At 43.4% G+C, this 23,992-nt stretch overlaps 1 protein-coding gene across 1 annotated transcript in view; it reads left to right on the top strand.

Annotated features, from left to right (window-relative positions):
• The window catches only part of LOC144103474 (ornithine decarboxylase-like), a 105,154-nt gene that overhangs the window by 5,716 nt on the left and 75,446 nt on the right, over window positions 1-23,992 (top strand). Inside the window, exon 2 of the mRNA XM_077636181.1 lies at window positions 15,611-15,656. Coding sequence (XP_077492307.1) covers window positions 15,611-15,656 — 46 coding nt within the window. The remainder of the gene's footprint in view (window positions 1-15,610; window positions 15,657-23,992) is intronic.

The raw sequence follows: 23,992 nt of genomic DNA, 5'->3' as shown, positions 1-23,992 counted from the left end.
TTAAATGCTGAAACATTCTTAACGTGCCCGATTTTTAATTACGCTCTCTGAGCCCTTGCTACCATGAGCAAGCTTACGAGCACAGGCCCATGATAGGCTTGAAAGACGATGGCTGGTACAATCCGCGCGGATACATCTTCGCAAGAACTGCAATGCACGCTCAGAAGAACGGCAGGTAATGGTGGACTTGAAGCTTTAGAATGTACAAAAAATAACAAGATTGTGATCTCAATCGAATTTCTTACCGCACACGTTGGCCAGGATTAAACCAGTGTCTTTCGAGTCAGGAGGCGAGCGCCATAACCACGGAGCCACCGCGGCGTACCTCACGCCAAAAACTCGAGTTTCCTTATTGCGCTTGACAGCACTCTAGAGTGGGTAGAATTAAGTGCGAGTTTCAAGCAGCGAATGAAACGATGCTGCATTCATGTATAAAAAGAAGAATGACTCCTGTAACGTTAAGCAGTGGAAAATTTAGTGCTCTCTCTTTACAACCCAACGCAATGAACAAGAGGCCCGCGGTAAGTAAGGTGACAAATTATCTTCCATTGCTGAAGTCTAGCCTAGTCGGCGGCAGCCACTTAAAGCTGTCTGAACATCTTGAAACCAAAACAACACAAAAATACGAGCCGAAAAGACATAAACGAGCGCTGAATGGCAACTGATTGTATATAAAACGTCAGCGCATAAATACATTAAACAACAGATGCGCGGAAAGAGAGGAAAAGCATGTAAGAGACGAAGCAATGAATATAAGGGAACATGCATCCTCAGATTATATTGTGCTGAGAATAAACCTAGCGCTTCACAATAATTCGTGAAAAAATTGCATTCCGGTTTATGAGCAGCACGCAATCTTCATGTTCCATCGAGCAACGCAGGAGAAACATTCATGAAGCCCTTGTTATCGCTCGCAAACGGACTTCCAGCGCAAAGCAAACCTTCAATTTCATTGTCTCGCCATGAGTGGACATATCCCAACTCATGACTGACGAGCCTAGTCGCTTTGGTTTTGGCGCTCTTGCTTTCCCTACTTCTTTTTTTCCGCGTCACGAATTTTCCACGCATCAATGGCTAGCCAGTTCTTGTGTATACTTCGTGTCTTTTTGCGCTGTTTTCTCGCCTACGATGTTCACTCATCAACTGGCGCAGTAACTCATTTTGAAGTTGACTGAGCTGTTTTGTACCTCCGTTAGTTTTCTATGGGGTTTCTTCGCATTGCTCTGCCTAAGCCCACGAATATTTATCACTAGCTACACGGTGGTTGTGTTTGAGGCTTTGAATAGTGTTTGTTAATCGCTTTGCTGGCACTGCTAAACATTTATTTCAAACAAAGAAACATGGCGGCCGCAGAGTTTCCAAGGAATCCAATGCGGACATTGGGAGTCAGCTCGCTTTGCGAATTGATTTTTAGTGGGCTCATTGCGGACAAAATTTATTAATAAATATTGCTGGTGTAACTGTCGCCTCATTAGCAGTAAAAAGTAATGACGCAGTGTAGAGAAATCCTTCCGATTTATTCGCTTTAGCTCTTTTGCTAAACTATAGCGCGCAAGAACTTCAAATCTGATTTCGATTAGGCTTAAGTCATCATCTTAAATGGGGTGGGATTCTATACACGTAGCTTCTTACGCACATCCATAGCGGTTGGTGTTCCTGTGGTGAAAATTTTCAGTGTTCGTTAGTGGTTTAAAGAGTGCTACTTCACTGTCGCCACAACCGCTAATTAACAGTAGGTCTGACCGCTATACTAGGCTTTAGCTAATGTTAACAAGAAAATTATTTATTTAGCATTGTAATCTTTATGACTTTAATAATTACGTCCGGCACGACTGATTGCACTGTTACAAATAGATATTTTTCTTTTTTTGGCTATCCTATTTTTTAGAAACGTTCTAATGCACTCGCTGCGAACTCATGGTAAGTATCACATTGAATGGTTTTTAAATAAAAATCAAAGAAAATTAAGTTGTATGGTTTAAAAAAAGAGATAAAAGAAAATGAAGTCCGGCAACGCTGAATTCGCCGAAAAGGACATAAAATGTTTTTGTCTATTACGTCATTCTGTGAATCGTTGTCTGTATTCTAGCTTTTTACACTTCTTCTTCTACATCGTGCTCGGCTACTAATTCATCATTAGCGAACCGTTCATGATCAGATACATGGCCACCATGTCGAACGTAACCAGCAGCTTCGTGCCTTGAATGTCTGCTTGGGAGATGGAACGTTTTGTGCTCCGTATTTTGCAATTATACTACGCGGGTTTGCCACGACGTGGCCCAGATTCCTCGAGGGGAAAGTGTCGGCTGCACCCGGAGGTAGGCGCCGCACTTGCATGGTTCTCCATAGGAACATGGCGCATGTTACAGTGGTGCCTAGCACTGAGCGGTTTTTTTCTTGTGTGACTCCAGTACAGTGCAGCACAGATTTTTTATGACTGATATCCATTTATAACTTCCTCTGTACACAGAACATTCACCTTCAACTAGCCGTGCACATCCCGAAAAATAGCGTCAAATAGGTGTGCATTGATCCCAATAAAAAAGGCTCGGCCTATGCACTGCGGCAACAAATTGGTGTTTCTTTATTACGTACTTCTCATTTCGGGATTGGTTCTGATAACGCGTTTTATTGTTTACTGAAGGTTTGGTTTGGTTTATTGGGGTTTAACGTCTCTAAAGCGACTCAAGCTATGAGAGACGCCGTAGTGAAGGGCTCCGGGAACTTCGACCACCTGGGGTTCTTTAACGTGCATTCACGTCGCACAGTACACGGGCCTCTAGAATTCCGCCTCCATCGAAACTCGACCACAGCGGCCGGGATGGAACCCGCTTCTCTCGGGCCAGCAGCCGAGCGCCATAACCACTCAGCCACCACAGTGGCACTATGTAAGGAAGGATTGTGACCTTTAAACACGTTTTGTTATAATCATGGTATATATTTGAGTGTACAGTTCACTTTATAGATTGATTCTAAAAGCTACGCGGGCGTTTTTTTTTTGGCTCCCTACCGGTTGATTCACAACCTTTCATAAAGACTTCATTTTTTTTGTTATTTCTGCGTCCACGTATGGTGTAATTTTCAAGTTGAATTCAGTGTCCCAGTAAGTCTTAGGACCAGTTATAAACTCGATCACGGATGAGGATGACGACACAACACGAGCGTTTGCGTTGTATCGCCCTCTTTACTGGCTAGTGTCTCGCGTTTCATAGTTGAAGATTTCTCTCTAACTGGGCCACGTTTCATCTCACATCGCATGCTAATTTTAAATACTAATGTCTCGTATGACCTACCTTTGAGCCTTTTGCAAGTGGCAGTGATACAGGCAGGGATACTGGCAGTCGGTAACTCATTTTTTTATAAATTGGTGCCTAACACGAGGCACTTTTCTTTCTTGTGTGACTGCCTACTACAGTGCAGCACAGCTTTCCATAGCGTCTGTTGAGGCACAACCGCGTAAGAACATTCGGTTTGCCAAACGCGCACGAAAGGCTTTCGCCTGCGCTTGACGAGTACCGGGAGGATAGTCCGGCTGCTCAGCGTGAACTCTGATTCTGTTGATCGCTTAAACGACCGACGAATACGTACATGAAACGTGCTATCATTGCCATTGTGCTTAAATAAGAAACTCGCAATTCCCCGGTTTGCGTCCGAGATAAAGAAAAAGCGCTGTGGTCGTACCCTGCTGCTACCACCTGCCGCCCACCCTGTGGTGCAAAGCATCAACTCCACAGGACATGTGCTACCTAAATACAAGAGACCTCTGCCTAGTTATGTTGATTTTATCAGACATCTTTAGTTTAATCATAAGAGGACAGCGCAAAAAATTGAACGGGCGCTGTCAGGACATGATAGCGGATGTCCTGCCTTCTGTGTTTCTGTTGTGTTCTGTGACGTTTTTTGCGCTTCAGTTTTCTGATTAATGTATGAAACAACTAGCACAAATAGAAATTTTAGTTGGGCGTGCAAATGTGGGTGCATTTAGAGCATTCTTTCGTTCCAAGAAAAAAAAACATATTCAGGAAAATCATCTAAAAACTGACCAAAGCTTAAGAACTGTTTCGCCAGGTGTCGTTGCTTCCGATGATATAGTGCTAATGGCTGACAACAAGGAAGATTTGCAAAAGTTGATAGACATATGTGGTACAGAGGGAGATAGATTAGGTTTCAAGTTTAGTCAGAAAAAATCTGCAGTCATGATATTTAACGATTAGGTCGGCGAGCATAGAATACAGGAGTTCACGCTAGAAGTAGTGGATGAGTACAAGTATCTTGAGGTGTGGATAAATAACGGTGCGGAGTATCTGACAGAGCATGAAAAATATGTATTGAATAAAGCTAGTAGGAATGCAGCTCTCATGGAAAATAGGGCACTGTGGAATTACAATAGGTATGAAGTGGTAGGAGGGATCTGGAAAGTGGTGATGGCTCCTAGACTGACTTTAGGTAATGCGGTCCTGTGCATGAGACCAGATGTTCAAGCAAGGTTAGAAATTAAACAACGTGGCGTAGGGAGGCTAGCTTTGGGAGCACATGGCAATACACAAAATCAGGGGGTACAAGTTGATATGGGATGGGCGTCTTTCGAGAGCAGAGAAGCTAGCAGTAAGATAGCATTTGAGGAACGATTGAGAAAAATGGAGGAAAAGCGGTGGGCTACGAAAGTTTTCAGATACCTGTATGTAAGGAATGTTGATACGAAATGGAGAAAGCGAACTAGAAAATTGACAAGCAAATCTCTGGACAGCAGTAGGGGGGGGGGGGGAGGAAATCAGCAATCATAGCTTAAGAAAAAGGTTAAAAATAGAGAGAGCTCTGTGGATAATTGTAGGGGAAGCTGTTTGTTGTTTGAGGCCAGGACGGGAGTTTTGCGGACTATGACTTATAGAGTCAGGTACTACGACATAGACACGTTGTGCGTTGCGTGCGGAGAGGAGGAGGAAACGGCTGAACACTTGATACTTTTCTGTAAAGGGCTTCACCCTGCAGTGGAAAGCAGCGGGGCTTATTTATCCAAGGCATTGGGGATTAAGGACAGTGAAGGGAAAGTAGATTTTAAGCGGGTAGAAATAACAAAGCGAAGGTTATCTTATTGGTGGCTAAAATCAACAAAAGAGTAAAATTTCATAATTCATGGCTAGGTGGCTTGAGCCACTACCCGATATAAAGGGTTCAGCCGTATCCATCCATCCATCCATCCATCCATCCATCCATCCATCCATCCATCCATCCATCCATCCATCCATCCATCCATCCATCCATCCATCCGTCCGTCCGTCCGTCCGTCCGTCCGTCCGTCCGTCCGTCCATCCATCCATCCATCCATCCATCCATCCATCCATCCATCCATCCATCCATCCATCCGTCCGTCCGTCCGTCCGTCCGTCCGTCCGTCCGTCCGTCCATCCATCCATCCATCCATCCATCCATCCATCCATGCACCCATCCATCCATCCATCCATCCATCCATCCATCCATCCATCCATCCATCCATCCATCCATCCATCCATCCATCCATCCATCCGTCCGTCCGTCCGTCCGTCCGTCCGTCCGTCCGTCCGTCCGTCCGTCCGTCCGTCCGTCCATCCGTCCGTCCGTCCATCCATCCATCCATCCATCCATCCATCCATCCATCCATCCATCCATCCATCCATCCATCCATCCATCCATCCATCCATCCATCCATCCATCCATCCATCCATCCACACACTGCATATTGTTATGACTAATAGATCAAAAATCACTAAATTATTCGAAAAGAAAGGGCTCGCTGACGCTGATACCTCTAAATTTTCGCGAGCATATGCGAAATAAAAGCGAACGCCACCATTTGGAGCGATCAAGCTAACGTATCGAAGAATGCAACGGGGAAGGCCATTTGTTCCGAAACGGGCGAGCCGCACACCACTATCTTGTAAACGGATTCCTTAACGTGACCGCACTGCACGCACGCACTAGTTTGCAGCATGCGTACAGCCGCAAGACGCGGTGAGTTACGTGGCGCCCTGCGAATGCGCATTCTTTACAGCAAAGTTACTGCGTACGCCCAACTAAAAGTGTCTATTCATGACATGCTGTGTCTAAGACGACTCAATTACTCCTTAGATAGGGTCACGTGTTGCCACACTGTGAGCCATTTACTGGCGCTGCCGTGCGGTGCGACAGCACCCGCTGGTCTTTCTCCTCAACCCACGCTCCAGCAGGGGAAGAGGCGGATGGAATAAAGGCTCTCTGTTAGCCGGTAGGACGTTAGCAGAAAGGGTTGAAGGGCACACCAGGACTTGCACAGTAGGCGCACTCAGCCAACCCATGCTCGAGCAGGGGACGAGGACGAACACCAGCGGGTGCTGTCGCACCACACGGCGGTACCAGTAAATGGCTAACAGTGTGGCAATATATACTGCTGCTGAAGCCCAAAAGGCTGGTATCGGCATTTATGAGGGCCGGAGTAAATGGTATGGTATAGATTTCTCAACCACTATATCAATCTGTTTTTATGACGTGGCGGATGCACCTCAGGCAGAGTAACACATTCCACATGTCGGCCGTCGCATGGGGTCATGAACTGCGAGCCCAGCGCGGCAGGAAAAGTCCATAACGGATACGCATCCGGGCCGGGAAATGACTGCCGGCTGCTTGCGCATTATTGCGCCAGCATCATGTCAACCCAACGACCAACGACCTATGGTGAGGCTTTAAATGACAGCGGGAGTTCGATGTACGAGTTGAGAACGCTCGCTCGTTCCAAGCTGGTGGCAATAAAATCAGGAATGTGTGCGTGGACTGCTTCGTTCGTTCGAAAGCGTGATAGGTAAAGGCTGTCGAGATATGTAAGATTGCACACAGATCTATTCTCACTATTCAGTTTTTTTTTCTTTTAATTGCATGTCGTGTTCCCAAAAAAACAAAAACCGAGTACTAACGAACAATGAGGTGAAAATCTAGTATAGCTGACGCTTACGCATGTAACCTAAAGTAAAAACAAGTACTGCTTTCTTGGGCATCACATTTAGCTTGGAAGCTGCTGTGAATTATTGTCAGATACTGATTCGGACATATTGAGGTGGATGACCTAGTCCCCCTGTTGCGTAGAAAGATCTAAATTTTAAAACTTCTCTTCCACCAACTAGTTAGGGCCGCCATATATAGGGAAATGGGCGTGGTAGGACAATAATTGCTGAGAAACTAGAATATTGAAACTTCTCTTTCACCAACTAGTTAGGGCCGCTTATAAAGGGAAATGGGCGTGGTAGGACAACAATTGCTGAGAAACTCTAGAATATTGAAACATGCTGTTATAAACATATTTAAAGACATGTTCTAATCTATCGATGCGTAGCGAAATCTTGGTTCAAAAGTTTCTCCTGGACTCGCTTCGAGTCGGGAAAGCAGCTGTAGAAAATTGATGGGGTGAGTCTCTGACAATAAAGAGCAGGAAATATCAAGCGCCCGAAGAGGGGTCAGCGCATTTATTGGTGGCTACGGTGCTATTATAAAATACGCGAAATAACGGTCGTTCACAAACGACTTGTTGAAAAATGCGCTTTCCAGAATATTTCGGTGTAAACGAGCACAGACAAAGGAAGCAGACCGCATGCGCGCGTCCTGTCATTTGTTGTTCTCGGTTTCAGTTCTTTATTGCTTCGGATGCAATCACTAAAATGCAGCAGCAACCAAGCTTCCATTGTAAATATAAAACTATGCTCACTCTCTTATCGAGGAGACCTGGCCATCTAAGGAAATATAATTTAGTGACCCTTGCATGATACGTTTTGGGGCCAGATGCAATAACGACAACATTAAACTTTTACCCGAATGTGGTACACATGTCTACAGTTTTATCGACATGCTTTTCTTGCGCACAAACAAATAACTATACGTCAAATGAGCCCTTTTTGTTCTATCACCTCTATCATCTACCGAGGATAGAAAGAAATACGCCGTTTTCCCCAATTTTTTCTAACAAGTGTTTATTTTCTGGCTTTGATCAGTGGAAAATAATATTGTGGAAATATATACGCCTGAAATAGAATTAATTACCTGAAAGCAAACAACCACATTCCGCCCCTTCGTTTAGGATACTATTAGCTTCCTTCATACTTGTATGGATATTGTAACCGCGAGAATGACGCGGGGGGAGCAAGACAGACTGCCAGGTTAAAATATGCGTTCGCGATGTTACAATAGATACACAAGTTTGAAGCATCAACTAGCCCGTATTTTCCTGTTATCCACTCTTCTTTAACATGTGTGTCAGGTGTGTCATAAAGGGCCCTTACTTCTCTTTCCTTGTCAGCTTAAGAGCTCGTTTTAAGGCCTTCGTTCTTGCAGTCATCATGCCAAGAGTAGCATAAGAGGGCTCTTGCACAGTTTCACCCTCACCGTTGGCTCGTGTTCACCTGATAGTCACGCTAATGAGGGATGTAAGCTACGTCCACCGCTATTGACTCATGTGGCAGTGGAAACACTCTTAAAATAAAATGCAGAAAACTAGAGTAATGTTCATAAACCCAAGCTTGAATAGCAGTTTATTACTCGTAGCGAGGAACTGTAAGTGGTAAGGGAATACGTCTACTGAGGGCAGGTAGCGACAGCATATCCGCATCACGACAGTGAAATAACTGGAAGAATGAAACTGCATGCGGCGGAGGGCATTTGGGTCTCTCAAATCGTGAATGGCAGTTTTCCAATATCCCTGAAGAGAAAATTATATAACCGTTGTCTGTTACCGGTACTGACCTATGGCGCAGAAACGAAGAAGCCGGTGAAAAAGAGTTCAACTTATGTTGAGGAGCACGCGGCGAGCTATGGAGAGGAGAATGAAAAAAAAATTATAGGTCTAACGCAGAGACAGGAACAAGACAGTTTGTGTTAGGGGAACAAACGTACGTTAATAACATACTAGTTGAAATATAGAAAGAAAAGCGGGCTTTGGGGAGAGAATGTTATGCAAAATGTAAGTTAAGCGATGGTCGTTAGGGGTAACTGATTGGATACCTGGATAAGCAAGACTAGCTGGGGGCGGCAGGAATTTAAATGAGCAGATAAGATTAAGAAGTGTACGGGGATAAAAACTCCGAAGCTGGCACAAGATACGGTTGACGAGATTAATTAAAGGCCTTTTTAATGCAGTGGGTATAGCCAGCTGGCTTATGGTGGCGATGATAAATGATATATTTTGGGTCTTGTTATAGCCAAGAGTTAGTGGGCTCCTTTCGCAAGGAAAAGCAACATTTAAATGAACCAATAGTACAGAAGTAGTTAGAAATATTTAATGATTTCGTGAAATTGAAATAATTTAAGGCCTGTTCGTCTTTCACTTTTAGTGACGTTTACGCCAATGTCATTTTTCTTGAACACTTTACTGCCTTAAACACTTTACTGCCGAATATAGTTTCTGAACCTGTATGCGCTACAGGTGACATGTTGCAAAAAAACATTAATCAAGCGTAATGGTTTTCGATATTTTTTTAATGAATTTCAGGCAGCTTCAATGTCGTCTTCAGATAGCAACCGAAGAAGAAATTTGCATTTCGAGAGGGCTTTAACATTCTGTACAGGACAAACGCAAATGTGGCTACAATTGAGCATGAAAAATAAACATGCTTAAAAATTTTGCATGTTTTACATGTTTTTCATTTTTCTTTTCGAAAGCTTATGCGACTTATCAATGGGAAGTTTGGTCCTTCAATTAATGTTCCATACAGCGGCGTATAAAAGGTTAAATACACTATTAATTGATCCCTATTGAACACAACAGATTAAAAACAAAATGGGAACATTCTTGTATGATTTGCTTGCTTTCGCTGACTTTAGCCTGTCTTCGTATATCTGTCATAACGAGCCACTCATTTCTCAGCTCTTGCCTTCTGAGGTGGGGTAGGCGTACCGCGCGTTTTTGCGAGTGCATCTGCATATTTCAACTCGGTGCAATTTTCGCCTGAAATGGTGCGGAAAAAGATCAATTCAGGTAGCTTGCTCATATATAAATGTACACATACGGTTCTAAAGCTGTCCGTAGCGATGTTTTTTAAATGGTAGTGTGATTGATTTCGGCTTTGAAGAAGTGGTGTTTTTAACAAAACTGTGATCAAGGTAGATTCTCTGTGAAAGCAATTGCCCCAAATAGATCTGAAGCTTATCGAGCAAAATATTGAAATATACACTTTTCAGGCCAGTACCTTTGTTTGAATTGCGTGACAAGCTGGAGCTGAGTGAAGATGATGGCAAATGCGCTAGTGATCAAGGTTTCATAATACTCTTGTGCTAGCCTGGATAGGGGCTGCCCATGATGACGACTGTGCATCTTCGCAACTATACGAAGGTAATGACAGACTTGGGAGTGTTAGCTCACTTGTAAATGAACCACTCCTTTCGCGCATCAGCCTGTCGAAGAAAGTATTAAAGCCTGCTTCCCGAGTAATTCGCTATGCCGAGACGCCATAGGTGGTGGCGGACCATGCAAAAGCAGTTCCGCTTCAGCTTCTAGAGCTGAAGCCAGATGACAAGTTTTATTTTGCGTTGAGCAGTTTAAGTGATTTCACCGGTCAGTTGGTCATCAATGTTTTTCAAACGCTTTTCAGCTATAATGCATTTTTTATGCTTTGAAATGAAAGCGGTATGAACACGTACCATTTACATGCACTCATTATGAATCGAGTGGTACACATGTGAAACACTTTTCTTTAAAGTTAGAGTTCAAATAATCTAAAGTTAATGTAAATCAGTGACTAGAGAAGTTCTGAGTAAAATGATGCCACTTAAAAATGGTATCATTTTACTCAGAATTACTCCAGTCTGAAACATAATAAAACATCATGACTCACCAAGGGTAAAAGCATATCATGAAGCACATTTTATAAGTGAAAATCAAGCTGCCTAAAGAAGGTAATTTGACGCTGTTCAAAACATAAGCGCACAGTTGAAATTGGAAATATTTTCACATCCTAGGAAATGCATTATTTTCCCGCTCTCATACTGACCCGGTAGTCTAAGAGGTACGAATCTGTGGAAACTACGTATAAGGGGAATCCGGAGGAGGCGCTTGAGTCTAAGGCACAGAGTTTGTGGCCGGTTAGTGTTCTGTGCAACAAACCAACATTAAGAGAGCAAGAGGGGAGAATATTCAATAGCATCAAATAGAGCGGCTGACGCCATCAAATTAAGGTAGTTAGTGACAGTTGATCTTGCTCACGAAGAAGGGAATTGACCAGATGAAATATTAAAGCTAATTTGCAGCAAAAAAAGGAACTGTGTGCATTTTTACACTCCTGTGCTTTTTGAACACTACATCACGCCGAAGACCAAGATTCTAGCAGTTCCAGGAGAGTGGCGGAAGGACGAGCAGAGAGCAATGTTTGTTGATACCTCATTTTTAAGCACTCATGCAATTCATTATAGCATTTATAACGTAGTACTGAAAGTGCCAGTTGTGTCGTGTGGTAATCTTTGTATACTTTTATCGCAGATAAGGACACAGGAAAGTGATTATTGCACACGCGGATATGAGAGACGTTTAATACGACGAAGACACGAAAAATACATGTGGCAGTCACTCACGCTCAAGTTGCCATTTTTCTTCCATGAATCTCTCCAACAAAATCTTCAATTATGCACTCAAACCGGAAAGAGATGCGCGAATAATTTTGTGATAGCAATTTTTGTAAATTTTCTTTTTAACTTAGTTCTCAGCGTTCTTCATTGTTCCTGTCCTGTAAGCTTTCGTAACAAAATATTACGAAATGTTAGTCGAAAATCAATCTTGTGGAATTCTTTAGAATTTTACTAGACTTATTATGAATAGATTAAAATAAACAACTCAGATGATAACATATTGCCATGCACTTAATTTATGTATGTGTGTTAAACGTTTTCCACAGTCTTAAGAGTGGATGCCTTGAACGACCATCAAGCGCCTTGAAGGTGTCAATTTCCAACTCTTTGTTGGTAATGAAGCATTAATTTTTTGATTGAATAGCCTCTGAAAATTTTGGTTTTTTATTTCTTTTTTTATTATCAGCATGGCGTTTTTCTCATCTGCCAATCTCGTTTCGCCGACTGGCGGTACAATCAGGACAATTTGTTACACATTTTTTATACCTCATCTCAGGTATGTCCCGTGCACCATCAACGTTATGAGTACAACCAAGGATGGCGTGTATTTTGATTAGGCACACCTCTTCTAATATCTTAAAGGAATAAACTACTTCTTGTACCAACAATGCAGAGACAAAAACAGCCTATGTCAACGAAGCCAATACACATCATGGAAAGAAACAGCCACCTATAAGCAGACCCTATCATTTCAATTAGTCAAAACTTCACAACGACCACGTGCATTTCCGAAACAAATCACAATCTGTCGCAAATGAAAACACGGGAGAAGTAAAGCTACTCAGCAAAAGAGATCACATAAATCAACACAATTGTGATGTAAATCTGCCCCTACGTAAGCAGGAAGGTCGTTATAAGAGAAACAAAAATGCGGTGGAATATTGCAAGAACCAATATACAACCTTGCTCATTAAAGAGGGGGACAATGAAAAACCTCTTTTTATCCAGCATTTACAACAATTAACCTTTGATAACTAAACAAACATATTACTGCGGCTAAAGCAGCATCGAAAACACAGTAATTTAAACACATCTGATCTGTTCTCTATAGTTGCCAAGACTACCCAAACTCTGATCCAGTATATAGCGTACCCAGCAGCATCGAGCAACATTCCTGAAGGCTCCGGTCATCCAATTTTAAATATTGTCAATAGTTAAGTCTTCGACTTGAGCGCCCTCAAGCAACACGTGGGCAGAGATGCGTAGTGGATGGCTCCGGTTTCGTTTGCACTAAGTAGTGTTCTTTATTGTGCATTATAGTGCATAGCACAGATATGTATTTGTACTTTTTATAAAGTGAAATTCAGCCGCTCACAGTCGGAATCAAGCTCGCGATGTTGAACCAGCAGCGGAACCCCTCAGCCACTCAGCAACCGCGACGTGATCTTCCAATATTCAAACAAGCAAGTTACGTCCTAACGTTTTTTTATCTAAGTACTCAAAATAAATGCAACCATTTTTTCGTAAAATGGAAGCAGATAAGGTGCAACGGAATGAATGTTCAACAGTTTTATATTTAAAAAAAATCTGGAACGAGGTTGTACACGAGGTTGTACTCTTCATGAGGTTGTACACATTTTTGATCATCATGGCTAGTCAAGAATTCCACATTTCTCCTCTTAACAATTAGTTATTCTCCCGAATGCGAGTCAAGGCCTTCATAAATTTATTTCAACGAATGAAGATATTTCAGTTTTTGATTTTATTGTTTCAGTGGTTTGAGAGAATTATTCCTTCTTGAACTTTTTTGATATAGAAAATTTTAACTTTTCTTACCTGACATTATCAAATCTCTGTCGCAATTAAGCATTTCGCACCATATGCATGGCGCATATGTTAACACCGATTCTGTTCCATTGTTCAGCCGGCCAAAACAGCTATTACGAGTGGCCTTTATACCTAGTGGTATTGACATATCTATATTTTTTTCATTAAATTTCAGAGGTCATACATGATTTTTTCTTCCATGGACTAATGTCCTTAACAATAATTTATAGAAACAGCTGAGCCCTGCAGCTGCGCACAATGGTGGAGCTGTTCATTCGGGGATTGATTTAAATTATACTAAAAACAGCACTTTCGCTTTTTTATAACACGTGTGCCTGTGCTATCAGGGCTACCGAAAAATTTTTGTGAGAGACAAAGTTAGCACCAAAAACATTATTTAGCTAAGAGAAGATGATGGCAACCTATGCCCAGTAGATGTGCGAGCTGTGAAGTATACTCAAGATTTTTCTCCTGATTTCTAAAAAAAATTAAAAACCGATGTTTGCAATCTAGTGTTGCGTGGCATAGTCTCCTGATTTGATTACGATATCTTCAGCTGGAAAGTTTTAGCATGTCTTGTCATAAAGCAAGAAATCTGCAGCGCTGTTTTTTCTAGGCCGCTTCGGCGAAAATGTTGACAGATACGCAAGGGTGATCAGGAATGCACTCAGAAGTTATGTCTTTTTGGAGACAGAAGTCGCTCTAAAGGAAGTCAAACATTTACCGTTTCATAACCTACTTTATACTCTGCTTCAAAACGAATAAATATTTTGGGTGCCGAGCCTGCGTGTGCGCGTAGGCGCATACGAATAAGGGTGGAGCTTATTTTCGAGTCAAATATAAACATCTTTGTCTTAGAATAACCATCACATAGCTGCTAATAATGATAACGGAATATTTTTGAAGTTGTAAAGAACTTCACTAAGAAATTCAGCGCCATTACACCAATTTACACCAAGGCCAACCACTAGAATTATGAAAGCAGAATTTCCCAGAACTGGGGTTGCAAGTTCAGTAGTGTAAATTGCTCTGTGCATATGCAAAGAGGTTTTATTGCTGCTCAAACCTGAACTCCTGTTTAAATGAACGATTTGGGGATATATTCACAGATTAGGAGCAGCTGATTACCAGTGCTTGTGTTTCACTCCTTGATTTTTGGACATTAAGACTGCTCTGATCATTGTGCTCACCCGCGGACTCAAGGGTGGCCCTCAGCATTGGCGTCTCGCATGCCACACTAGGATTTGTAGGTGTGTCGCCAGCACAACAAAAAACTACAGGACACACATCTGTAGAAATGCGAAATGCCTGTTCCCCTACGAGGACAACTCCTTACGAGCCTGTGACCATGCAGAACGATCCAAGATCAGAAACTGCAGAGACAATATAAAACGTGAACAAAGTCCCAACTGGCAGTCCACTCGTGTTCAGGGTTTCTGGTGGAGAGATTTGCTCCAAATTTTATATTGGCATAAAGAGTGTGGGACCAGACAACAATATGTGCACTTCCAGGACAAGTTCTCAAAGCTATGAAGTTCACGTCGTTATATTACGAAGACTGTGCATTCAAGCGTCGTCAGCTACGAGTAGCTTGGCCGATGTTAGTTTTTAAAACGTCTGAAATGCTCATAAGATACCACCATCAAACGAGAGGAGGTTTCTACAACGGCATTAGGCTAAGATTTAGCAGAGAAAAGAAAATTTTCTACTCTTTTCTAGAATGCACTCAGAAAAAAGCACAGTAAAAGCGCGCTTGACAGACACGACCCCCGTCGCACAGCGGTGTTTGCATTGCGTTTCGGTTTGCAAAAATTGTTTGCGGACAGCGTTCGCATGTTTACGCAGGAGAAATAGCACCGTATTAATAGGTGATGTTTAAGACGTTTTGTGCTTCATGATCCTAGACGTAAAATATACACATCCGAAACATACTACGATTCATGCCGAGCGTGTAGCTCCCCTAAGCAAGAGCGGAAATGGGACGCCCAGGCGGACGAACCTTCGACGTGGGTTTAGAGCCGGAAACCCTGGAGCGACGCGTCACCACATGTTTTGGCGCGCAGATTGTTGCCCTCTCATGAGAGCCGCAAAAAGAAGCACGCTACAAAATACAAAAAAGCTGCACACGGAAACGTTGTAAATATCGTGTGTGGCAGCAGGACAGCCCAGCCACGACTAGTCGATGCCGGTTCCAGAGGGACGTGCAGGTCTTCTTGCGCCGCTTAAATAGGAGGTCTCGCAGAAGAGCCGAAGGGAATCCTACCAGCATTAGCACGGTGAGTCTTTAAAGCCTGCATCCAAGCTTGCATTTTTGCTTGTGTGTTCTAAAAAGGAGTGCGGCTTTTCCTGATCCACCGAAGTGTAGATTCCTTCCTCAAAATGAAAATACGAGCTAGATGTAGCACAAGTCAGGTACGAAAAGTTCCCATGTGGAAACGCATTAATTTAATTCGTTTTATCTTCCGCAGCCGAGGAAGTGGATAAAATAACGCTCAAAAATGAGTTTACAGATGAATTCTGACTCTGTTTTTTCGAATGCAAGATAATGACACTAAATAAGCGCTCTTTTTCCCATTTCCGCTGTATCGTAAAACGGGCCCAGCGACTCGAACCGCATTCCCGGCATCGTGCTTCCAAGCAATGCGACACATTTACAGCGCAACCGCGATGGCTACACAGGAAACATGACACCGATGTAACAATGTCAACTGCAAAATGAACTCTACTTTCGAGAAAGCCGACATTAAAGCGGACTGGTTCGCTGAGGGGAATGCTCGCACTGAAGTTGAATGTTCGAAACAGTGCGCAGCATTTCGTTCATGCCTTTTTCTTTATACGAACACGAAATAGCGACTGCGAACTATTGCAAACACCGGCAAGTGGGATATACATTGAAGCATCAGTCGAACAGAAAAGTATCGTTCCTCGTTATTAACCAGACCGTGCTCATTGGTTGAGCGATTATCCTTGTGAATGTGAAAAAACCATAAAGATCACATGTGCTTTATTTTAGTTGCTGGCGCTGCTGCGTTTTGCTAATTGAAGTTTCGATAAAATGCGCTTCAAGAACTTGCACGCTATCTGTTTTTTTAATGGCTGAAATAAAAGCCCCGGTACAAGTAATTATCCAAATGGTATTACGGAGCACTGCTTGGCTTGATATGCTCGAAAATTTCATGGTGCGCATAAAATAGCAAAAAGGACAAGCCTTGCAGGCATTTCCATCCATAAAAGGCATTAGTTTGACTGTTTATTTCGCGGTGCTAAAAGTGTCGCTTTTTCTTTGTAATTGTATACGCTTCTAGCGAACTTTGCTTAGTGTCTTTTACTTTTACTTTTTTAATCAACTTTTACTTTTTAAACCAACTTCGTAGTCCTACCATAACATTTGTGGCAACATTTGCGGGAAGGTAAATGCCACGAATGCACGCACCAACGTCCGGTTAATGATTTTTAGAATGTAGCAGTAGACATATACTGGTGTTGAACGGTCTCGTGGGTGGTAATTGATCTTCACTACACTTTAAAGAAGTGATTATACGCATTACCGCTCCTCTCAGAATACCTTTAATATTTTAGGTCATTTGTGCCTGCAATCGCAGGTTTCAAGTCCATAAATTTCTGCGTGCGTTCCTCGTGGAAGCGTAATATGCTATAGGTTCCAAAGCAACCAACACTAATGAGTGTTCCCACATACTGATGAAATAACACGGAGGCGTGATGAAAACGACGATCAGAATAATGGGGGGAAAGGCGCACGTGGATAAAATGTACATTGCAGCTACTAATAGGCCAAGTGTTTCAAGCGACATTTATTCGCAACTGACGCTACGTTTAGAAATAGGGATAAATGGCGAATAGGTGAATAGGCGAATAGGGATAGGTGATATAGTGGAAGCAGGAGGCTTTGCTCAACGGGCCAGTGAAAACTCTCACAGCGAAAATGTCGTAACTGGTACGATTATCTTGGTTTATTTGCCAACGGGTTCAGATGGTGCATAAATATTTCTTGTATTACTTTTTCTATCGTTTCACGCGGCAACAGTAAGGACATATGCGAATGTTTGCGGTACTGTATGTATTAGTTTACTACACTACTTCGTTTTTCAGTACCGGGCAAACCAGAGGTGCAGACAGCATGCTGAAAATTTTCAAGCTCCTCCAAAAACAATGATTTATGTCAAAATGTGTTACCAGAAGCATTTCGTTAACTGAGACGGAAAGAAAACGTAGCAGTGGTAGAGGATGTATATAAAAACACAATTTTATTCAAATGACTAATCCGGTGAGGTCAAATCAAACGCGTCGAAATAAAGCTCGGAAGCTGCAATGGTAGAAGCAAAAAATGCGACTTCCGTCAGCACTCATGGCGGGAAAGATGGAAAGATATTTTGGATGCGCAATTCACAGGTTTAATTAAAGCTATCATAGACCTGTTGCGCTGCACCAGTATGGTCATCGAAAGCCTAGTAAAAGTTGAAACTTCAGGAGGCGCGAACAAAAGAGATACTTAAGAACAGAGAGCTACGCTACTTAAAATGATGGCTAGACCACGTTTGCGTTGAAATAAATTTAGACTAGATTGGAGATTATGTTATAATTCTATTCTTTCTTTATTTTGTGAACTTATCTTTATTTACAGCTACCAGTTGCTTGGATAGTGTTTTTAATAAACATCATGTTAGCGCCCCCTCTAAAATGTCAGTGCCAGCCGGTTCGGCGGATTTGCAATGGGAGCCTTTCAGGCGCCTCAGTAAAGTTAGCTGTCACGACGCCATGGTAACTAGATATAGTGACACTGATTGTACCTACCTCAGGGCTGTGAGCAGCCCTTGGTGGGTGCTTCAGTTCAGCCACGTTCCGCGGTAGGGCGCCACCAATACTCTCCCCGTCAGCCATGCAGAAGGCACGAGGATAGTTGCAGGGAGAGCTTAGGAAAGGAGGATACAACAAGGCCTTGATCATACTGCTCACCTTTATCTGGCAAGCATTAAAAAAAAAGGAGCTGCTGATTCAATGCACACTCTGCAAGCTAGCAAGATAATGTTGTAGCTGCTTTCGATGACTTAGAAGGAATGGCTGTAAGTTTGCTTACAGATATACTGGCTTATTTATATATAGCTTGCGGCTCTCGGAATGTGTGCACAGATGATCGGCTTGAATTAATTTCCACGCCAATAAACCAACCCAAAAAATCTGGACAAGCGTTTGTAGCTTGAACGGTGGCTGCCACGTGTCTCGTGGTGCTCAACGCTGAAAATCACCGCGCGAATTTGGCTTATCCGATACATTTTATTTGATATTCTCTGGGCGTCAGAATCAGTTGGTATTATTGCAGAAAGCACTTCATATGTGAGATGTTGTAGAGATGTGGAAGAGGCAGCCATGATATCACTTTGTGCATATAAAATCTCTCGGGGCTATCTCGTTTTCTCGGAATTAGAAGCATAAACTTCTAACTTTGAGGTACTCGATGTTTGCTACCTACGACCAACAGATGATTAGTTTCTGATGTCCAGAAATCCTGTGCTAGCCATACACGGTTAGTCGAGAAAGGAAATCATGCAACCAGTGAAGAATTCCGGCAGCCCAATAAAAATAAGAATGTCGGTCACAGAATGAACCTAGAGGAAAGGGCGAATAAAACTTGGCTGGTATCATTTCAAAATAACATAGAAGAGGCAGGCGAAAATTTGACCACATTTTGACGGAAAGTTCGAGCATGAGCTCACCAGTAGTGGGCCTCTTCCATGGATCCCAAAGCTAATAATGAAAAAAAGGTGATTCCATATCTCAGAGAGCAGATATGCGGGACCAAAAATAAGAAATTAGAAGCCTTAAGAACGTGACATAGAAGAAACAGGTGGATAATTTACGTTTATTAAACGAACAAAAAATGGAGGGGATACTTAAACACCGCCTTAAGGATAGGACGCGATAGTTAATGCGTTAATGATCATATATGCACAATTGGGCGTTCTCTACTTTACATTCATGGATTCCTTGGGGTCCTCATACGACTCCTGAAGCGGTGGTGCAGCGGTTAAGCGATGCGCAACTGCCGCGGGACACCGTGTGCCGCGCGCAACTGCCGTGCGCGGCCGCCATGCGCAAAACTGCGCCCAGCGGCCGTGCGCCACCGGCGGGGCATGTGCGATGCATGTTGCTCGTCACAGCAACCTCTCGGGACCAGTCATTATTTTAACTCCCACCTGCTACGGTGCGCAGATTGCTCACAATCCGGTGGACAGATCGAGGTAACGCCACAAGGTCACATGACCCAGCGGGCTCCCCTACCTCCTAGGTTGCTTCTATGGGGATTTTTCGCGCACTTTTCTCTGACGGGGAACGAAGACGACGCCGCCTTCGACGACGCCAGTTTCTCTGCGACACGAGCTCCCTAATGCTGTCGCGTTAAAGGCTATCTACCAAGACGTTGGATTGATTTTGGCTCCCTCAAAAGGAGGGATAAAAATAAACTTGACGAATAATTAGGCTTCTGCCTTCATACGGCTCATTCCGGGGAAAATCTGTTCGCGTCAGGTACAGGTTAGGTCAGAAGTTAACTGGCCACAGGGTCTGCTTTCGAACCATACTGTCAGGCATTTGCGACGCCAATAAAACTTAAAATTTATTTAGAGGGCAGAAAAGGTGGCGTTTTAAACTGTGAGAACATTTTATAGGACTATCGGCCAGGATGCACCGAAGAAAAGCAGACCCTGTTGCCTGGGAACTTTTCATCAACCGTATACGTCACAGTGTTGTACTCTTGAGAGTCTTGAACGTTCTCACAACGGTCTTCGTGGGTACCAATAAGGTGGCGGCGGTTCTGTCGACAGTCCAGGCTATGCCAAGAGGTCAGCTGTGTGGATGATTCCGTGTTTCGGTACAATATTTCCCGGAATATGCAGCATTTATATGGCGACGATGTTCGGTTTCACTCCAAAGCCACTAGCGGCTTTGCCTTCCGCCTCAAGTACGGCTGGCAGTCGCGGCGGCTCAGTGCTTACGGCGCTCGGCTGCTGACCCCAAAGACGCTGGTTCGATCCCGGCCATGGCGGAAGAATTTCGAAGGAGGCAAAATTTAGAGGCCCGTGTCCTGTGCGGTGTCATTGAACGTTAAAGAACCCCAGGTTGTCGAAATTTCCAGAGCCTTTCAATACGGCGTTTTTCATAGCTTGAGTAGCTTTGGATGTTAAATTCCTATAAACCATAAACCAGTCGCACACTCTTCCGCAGCAGGATTTGATAAGCCTGAAAACACATGCCACGTGCTTATGGTGACCTCCTTCCGGCAAAAAATTGTGATCCAACCGTGTGCCTATTGACGCAAAGCGCCGGGTAGCCGGAATTGCCGCCCTGAATTCTTCATCCCTCAGTCGAACCCTACCGGTGTCGCATTGGTCGTGTCTTCTTTCCTCGCCGCAACCGCAGCTGTATGGTCTCGCTGTGCCGCCGAGCACGGCGCTACCGCAGAGGGCGGAGTCTAGTGCACGGTGCCGCGAGAAAAACATTCTCTCGGAGAATTCAAGCACCGCTTCGCCGCCAGACTAAATAATATACAGCAAGAGGAACGAGGAATAATTTTTCTATATCCGTTACGGGAACGAACCGGCTCATCGCTATACACGTTTCGAAAAGCGTTGTATAAACATCACCGTATTCTATCTTGTCGACCGCTCCGACGCCAACAAGCCTTTCTGGAGGAAGCAATGTCTACGTCCCAATGGACGGCGATGGTGCTCTTGTTCATGAGCAACTTTTCGTATCATTTTTAAATTTTTCTGTACTTTCGTGGAGTTGGATTACAGAAAACCACAATTAACATGTCATTAAAGCGGGCGACTTATAACATATCAAGACTAAGGGGATTGCGAAAGATGTCGGTGTTCTCTCCACCCGTCTCTTTGACCCGTTCGTTCTCTCCCGGGAGGTAACGGTCATAGTTTCTCCCAAAGCAACGAAAAGTATCTTAGAGTGCATCAGTTCTTCCCGATTGATTAATGAAACATCTGTGTTCATTTATTTAGGCTCAGAGTGGTTTTGCTTACGATGCCTAGGGTTGTGACTTAGTGGTGTGAAAGTTTTGCACGCCAAGTCTGCAGACCACCTTTCATACAATCACCTATCGAAATGAATGCATACGACATTTAAATGAAGCCTATCACATTTGAGAACGAAGCAACATGCGTGCTAGTGGTTTTTTCTGCCACCATAACCTGGAATGTTTTTGCATTTCTTCATGCCTTCATGTCTTCAGTTACTTTTGCTCTTCTTGTGCGTTTACTGCGAAGGCACTAATCTGGAGGTTCAGAGCTTAGCAAAATCGTCTAGTACATGTCAGAGAAGCTAGCCTAGCTCAAGCGCTCCCACGGCACTGCCCGCTGATAGTCGACTTCTACGTAGCATAATTTCGTGCTGTCGCGCTGATTCGAATATACTTAAAACATTTTATATAGATTTTTTTTTCGTTTCACTTCGCCACACGGACTTATTAGTGCAAAACGGCTGCGCGGGATTCTTCGGACATCTAACAGTTCGCCCAGCTTCTCACGTTAGAATTATTATTAACTTGCTCCTGCTCGACTTCCGCTCTCAGTCGCAAAGAATAAGTGGCCGTGAAGCCGAGTGGAGCTCTATAGAGTGCCTTGTTATAGCTGCGCATGCGGACTGGGACTGCTGACAAAGGCCATGGCTGATGAGCTTATCGCAGTGAAAAGCATCTGATGTCTCAGTGTCATCAGACGTTGGCCCCCAGCCGCCCTACTTCGCTGCCCTACTTCTCTCAATACTCGCTTAAAGAGGCAATCTAGAAAACCTTGGAACTGTCACTTCTTCTTGATGAGCTTTGGCGCTGCCATAGTGACTGACAACAGAGACGGCTGTCGGGCTTTGCGCAGAGCCCCTAGATAATCCAGAGAGGCGGTGGGTTTTCCCCCTACACGTACCACAATGACAGGTTTACAGTAACTTAAATTTTTCTAATTTCCTCCAACATGATCACACCACCTAAAATGGCCAGAGAAGAGGACATTTTCATATGTGGCCTGATTCACAAGGACGATTTCACACTAAAACACTGAAGCAGGAAACTTCTCACAGATGATAATAACGATCGCACCGCAACATCCACCTTCCTCAAATCTCCGACATCTGCAGTTGTGGCCTTTAGACTGGTTCACTTAGCTCTCTAACAGGCCGCTGTCCATCATGTGACACAGGAAATCTCTCTTCTCGCTCCCTGTCTCTGGTAATACCACTGGTAGGATAAAATAACGACGGTCTGGAAACTTCGGAAAAACAGACTTCCCGAAGATCATCATTTCGACCTCTTTGTTCACCTTCCTCTCCCCTCTATTGCCTCGGGAAATGTTCTGTTAGTTAGTCGGTCATTGCCGGTAGTCAGCTAGATTTTACTTTCCGTCAATGTTAATAGACGCTAAATGTTTATTTGGCGGGCGTCCTCACCCATCATGGAAGAGGCAACTATGTCAAGTGCTTCAGGAAGCGCGCAACCTATAGTTTTAAAATTTGGGTTTATAATACGACGAGAACCTTTCGCGCCATGCTAATATTATTATAGCGTTGGTGGACGAAAGAAACCAGGCGCATCTTGTTAACTAGTAAACTGATAAAATAAAGTATAATAGTTAACTCTAAACATACCGCATAGGCTCCTCATTGTAAATAGAAAGTTTCAGCGGCTGTTTATTATAGCTTTATCAGTTTTCATAATTTCTAAAACCTCGTTTCCTACACCGCAGTGGAATCAATAAATTTCAGCAATTTCAAGCACGATTCGAAAACCCCACGTCTCTGGGAGTGCAAAGTGACATTAATCAATTTTCTTCTCTTCATGGCGTATGTACCACGTGACGATGTCGGTGCGGCCCGGGCTGGAACAGCAAGCAGCAAGAAGCGGGAAGCACAGCTGCGTTGGTGGGACAGAGATTGTCACGTGACATGCGCGCCATGGTGTGACGCAAATTGATGCATGTTGCTTTGAGCTCCTCGCAATTTCATGAGCCACAGCGGCCAGAGTAAGCGCGTTTTCGAAATTCTGAAAACGTATATGACGAACACTAACGGCCGGCTACAAATCGATATTTGCAACTAGGCGCCTAACTGTAATAGTTCTGAAAGTTGCCTTGTTTCGATATGGTTATGATACAGTTCGTTGTACTGTTATTCTGTGTTGTTGTATTTTTGGTTGTATTTCCATAGTTAATTCTACTGCCTTTGCTTTACCCTTACTATTAGTTGTCTATTTTACGATCTTCACCAAAATTATGTATTTTTTGAACTGTTATTACAAACCCTCTTTTGCCCTCCTGCAACAATCCCAAATGGGATTAGCAGTATCCATAAATAAATAAATAAAGTTACCAATTAAAATTTAGTTAATCACTCAGCTCGCTGGCATCGTTTGCCTGTTTTCTGACGTCCGCAAGCCAATGTCCCAAAAAGTCTCCATTTAGGTAAAATAACCTACACTAAAAGTAAGTGCCGAGCTTCCTTTAAACACGTGTTATACAGGACAAATTTCAAGCAATACTAAAAACTTCTCCCAAACTCCCTCTAGACACGTGCCCCCTCCCCGCCCTCCTGTTCT

This window comes from Amblyomma americanum, chromosome 9 (genome assembly GCF_052857255.1).
Source record: "Amblyomma americanum isolate KBUSLIRL-KWMA chromosome 9, ASM5285725v1, whole genome shotgun sequence".
In the NCBI taxonomy this organism is placed as follows: Eukaryota; Metazoa; Arthropoda; class Arachnida; order Ixodida; family Ixodidae; genus Amblyomma; species Amblyomma americanum.
This window is presented reverse-complemented; position numbering and strand designations above follow the sequence as displayed.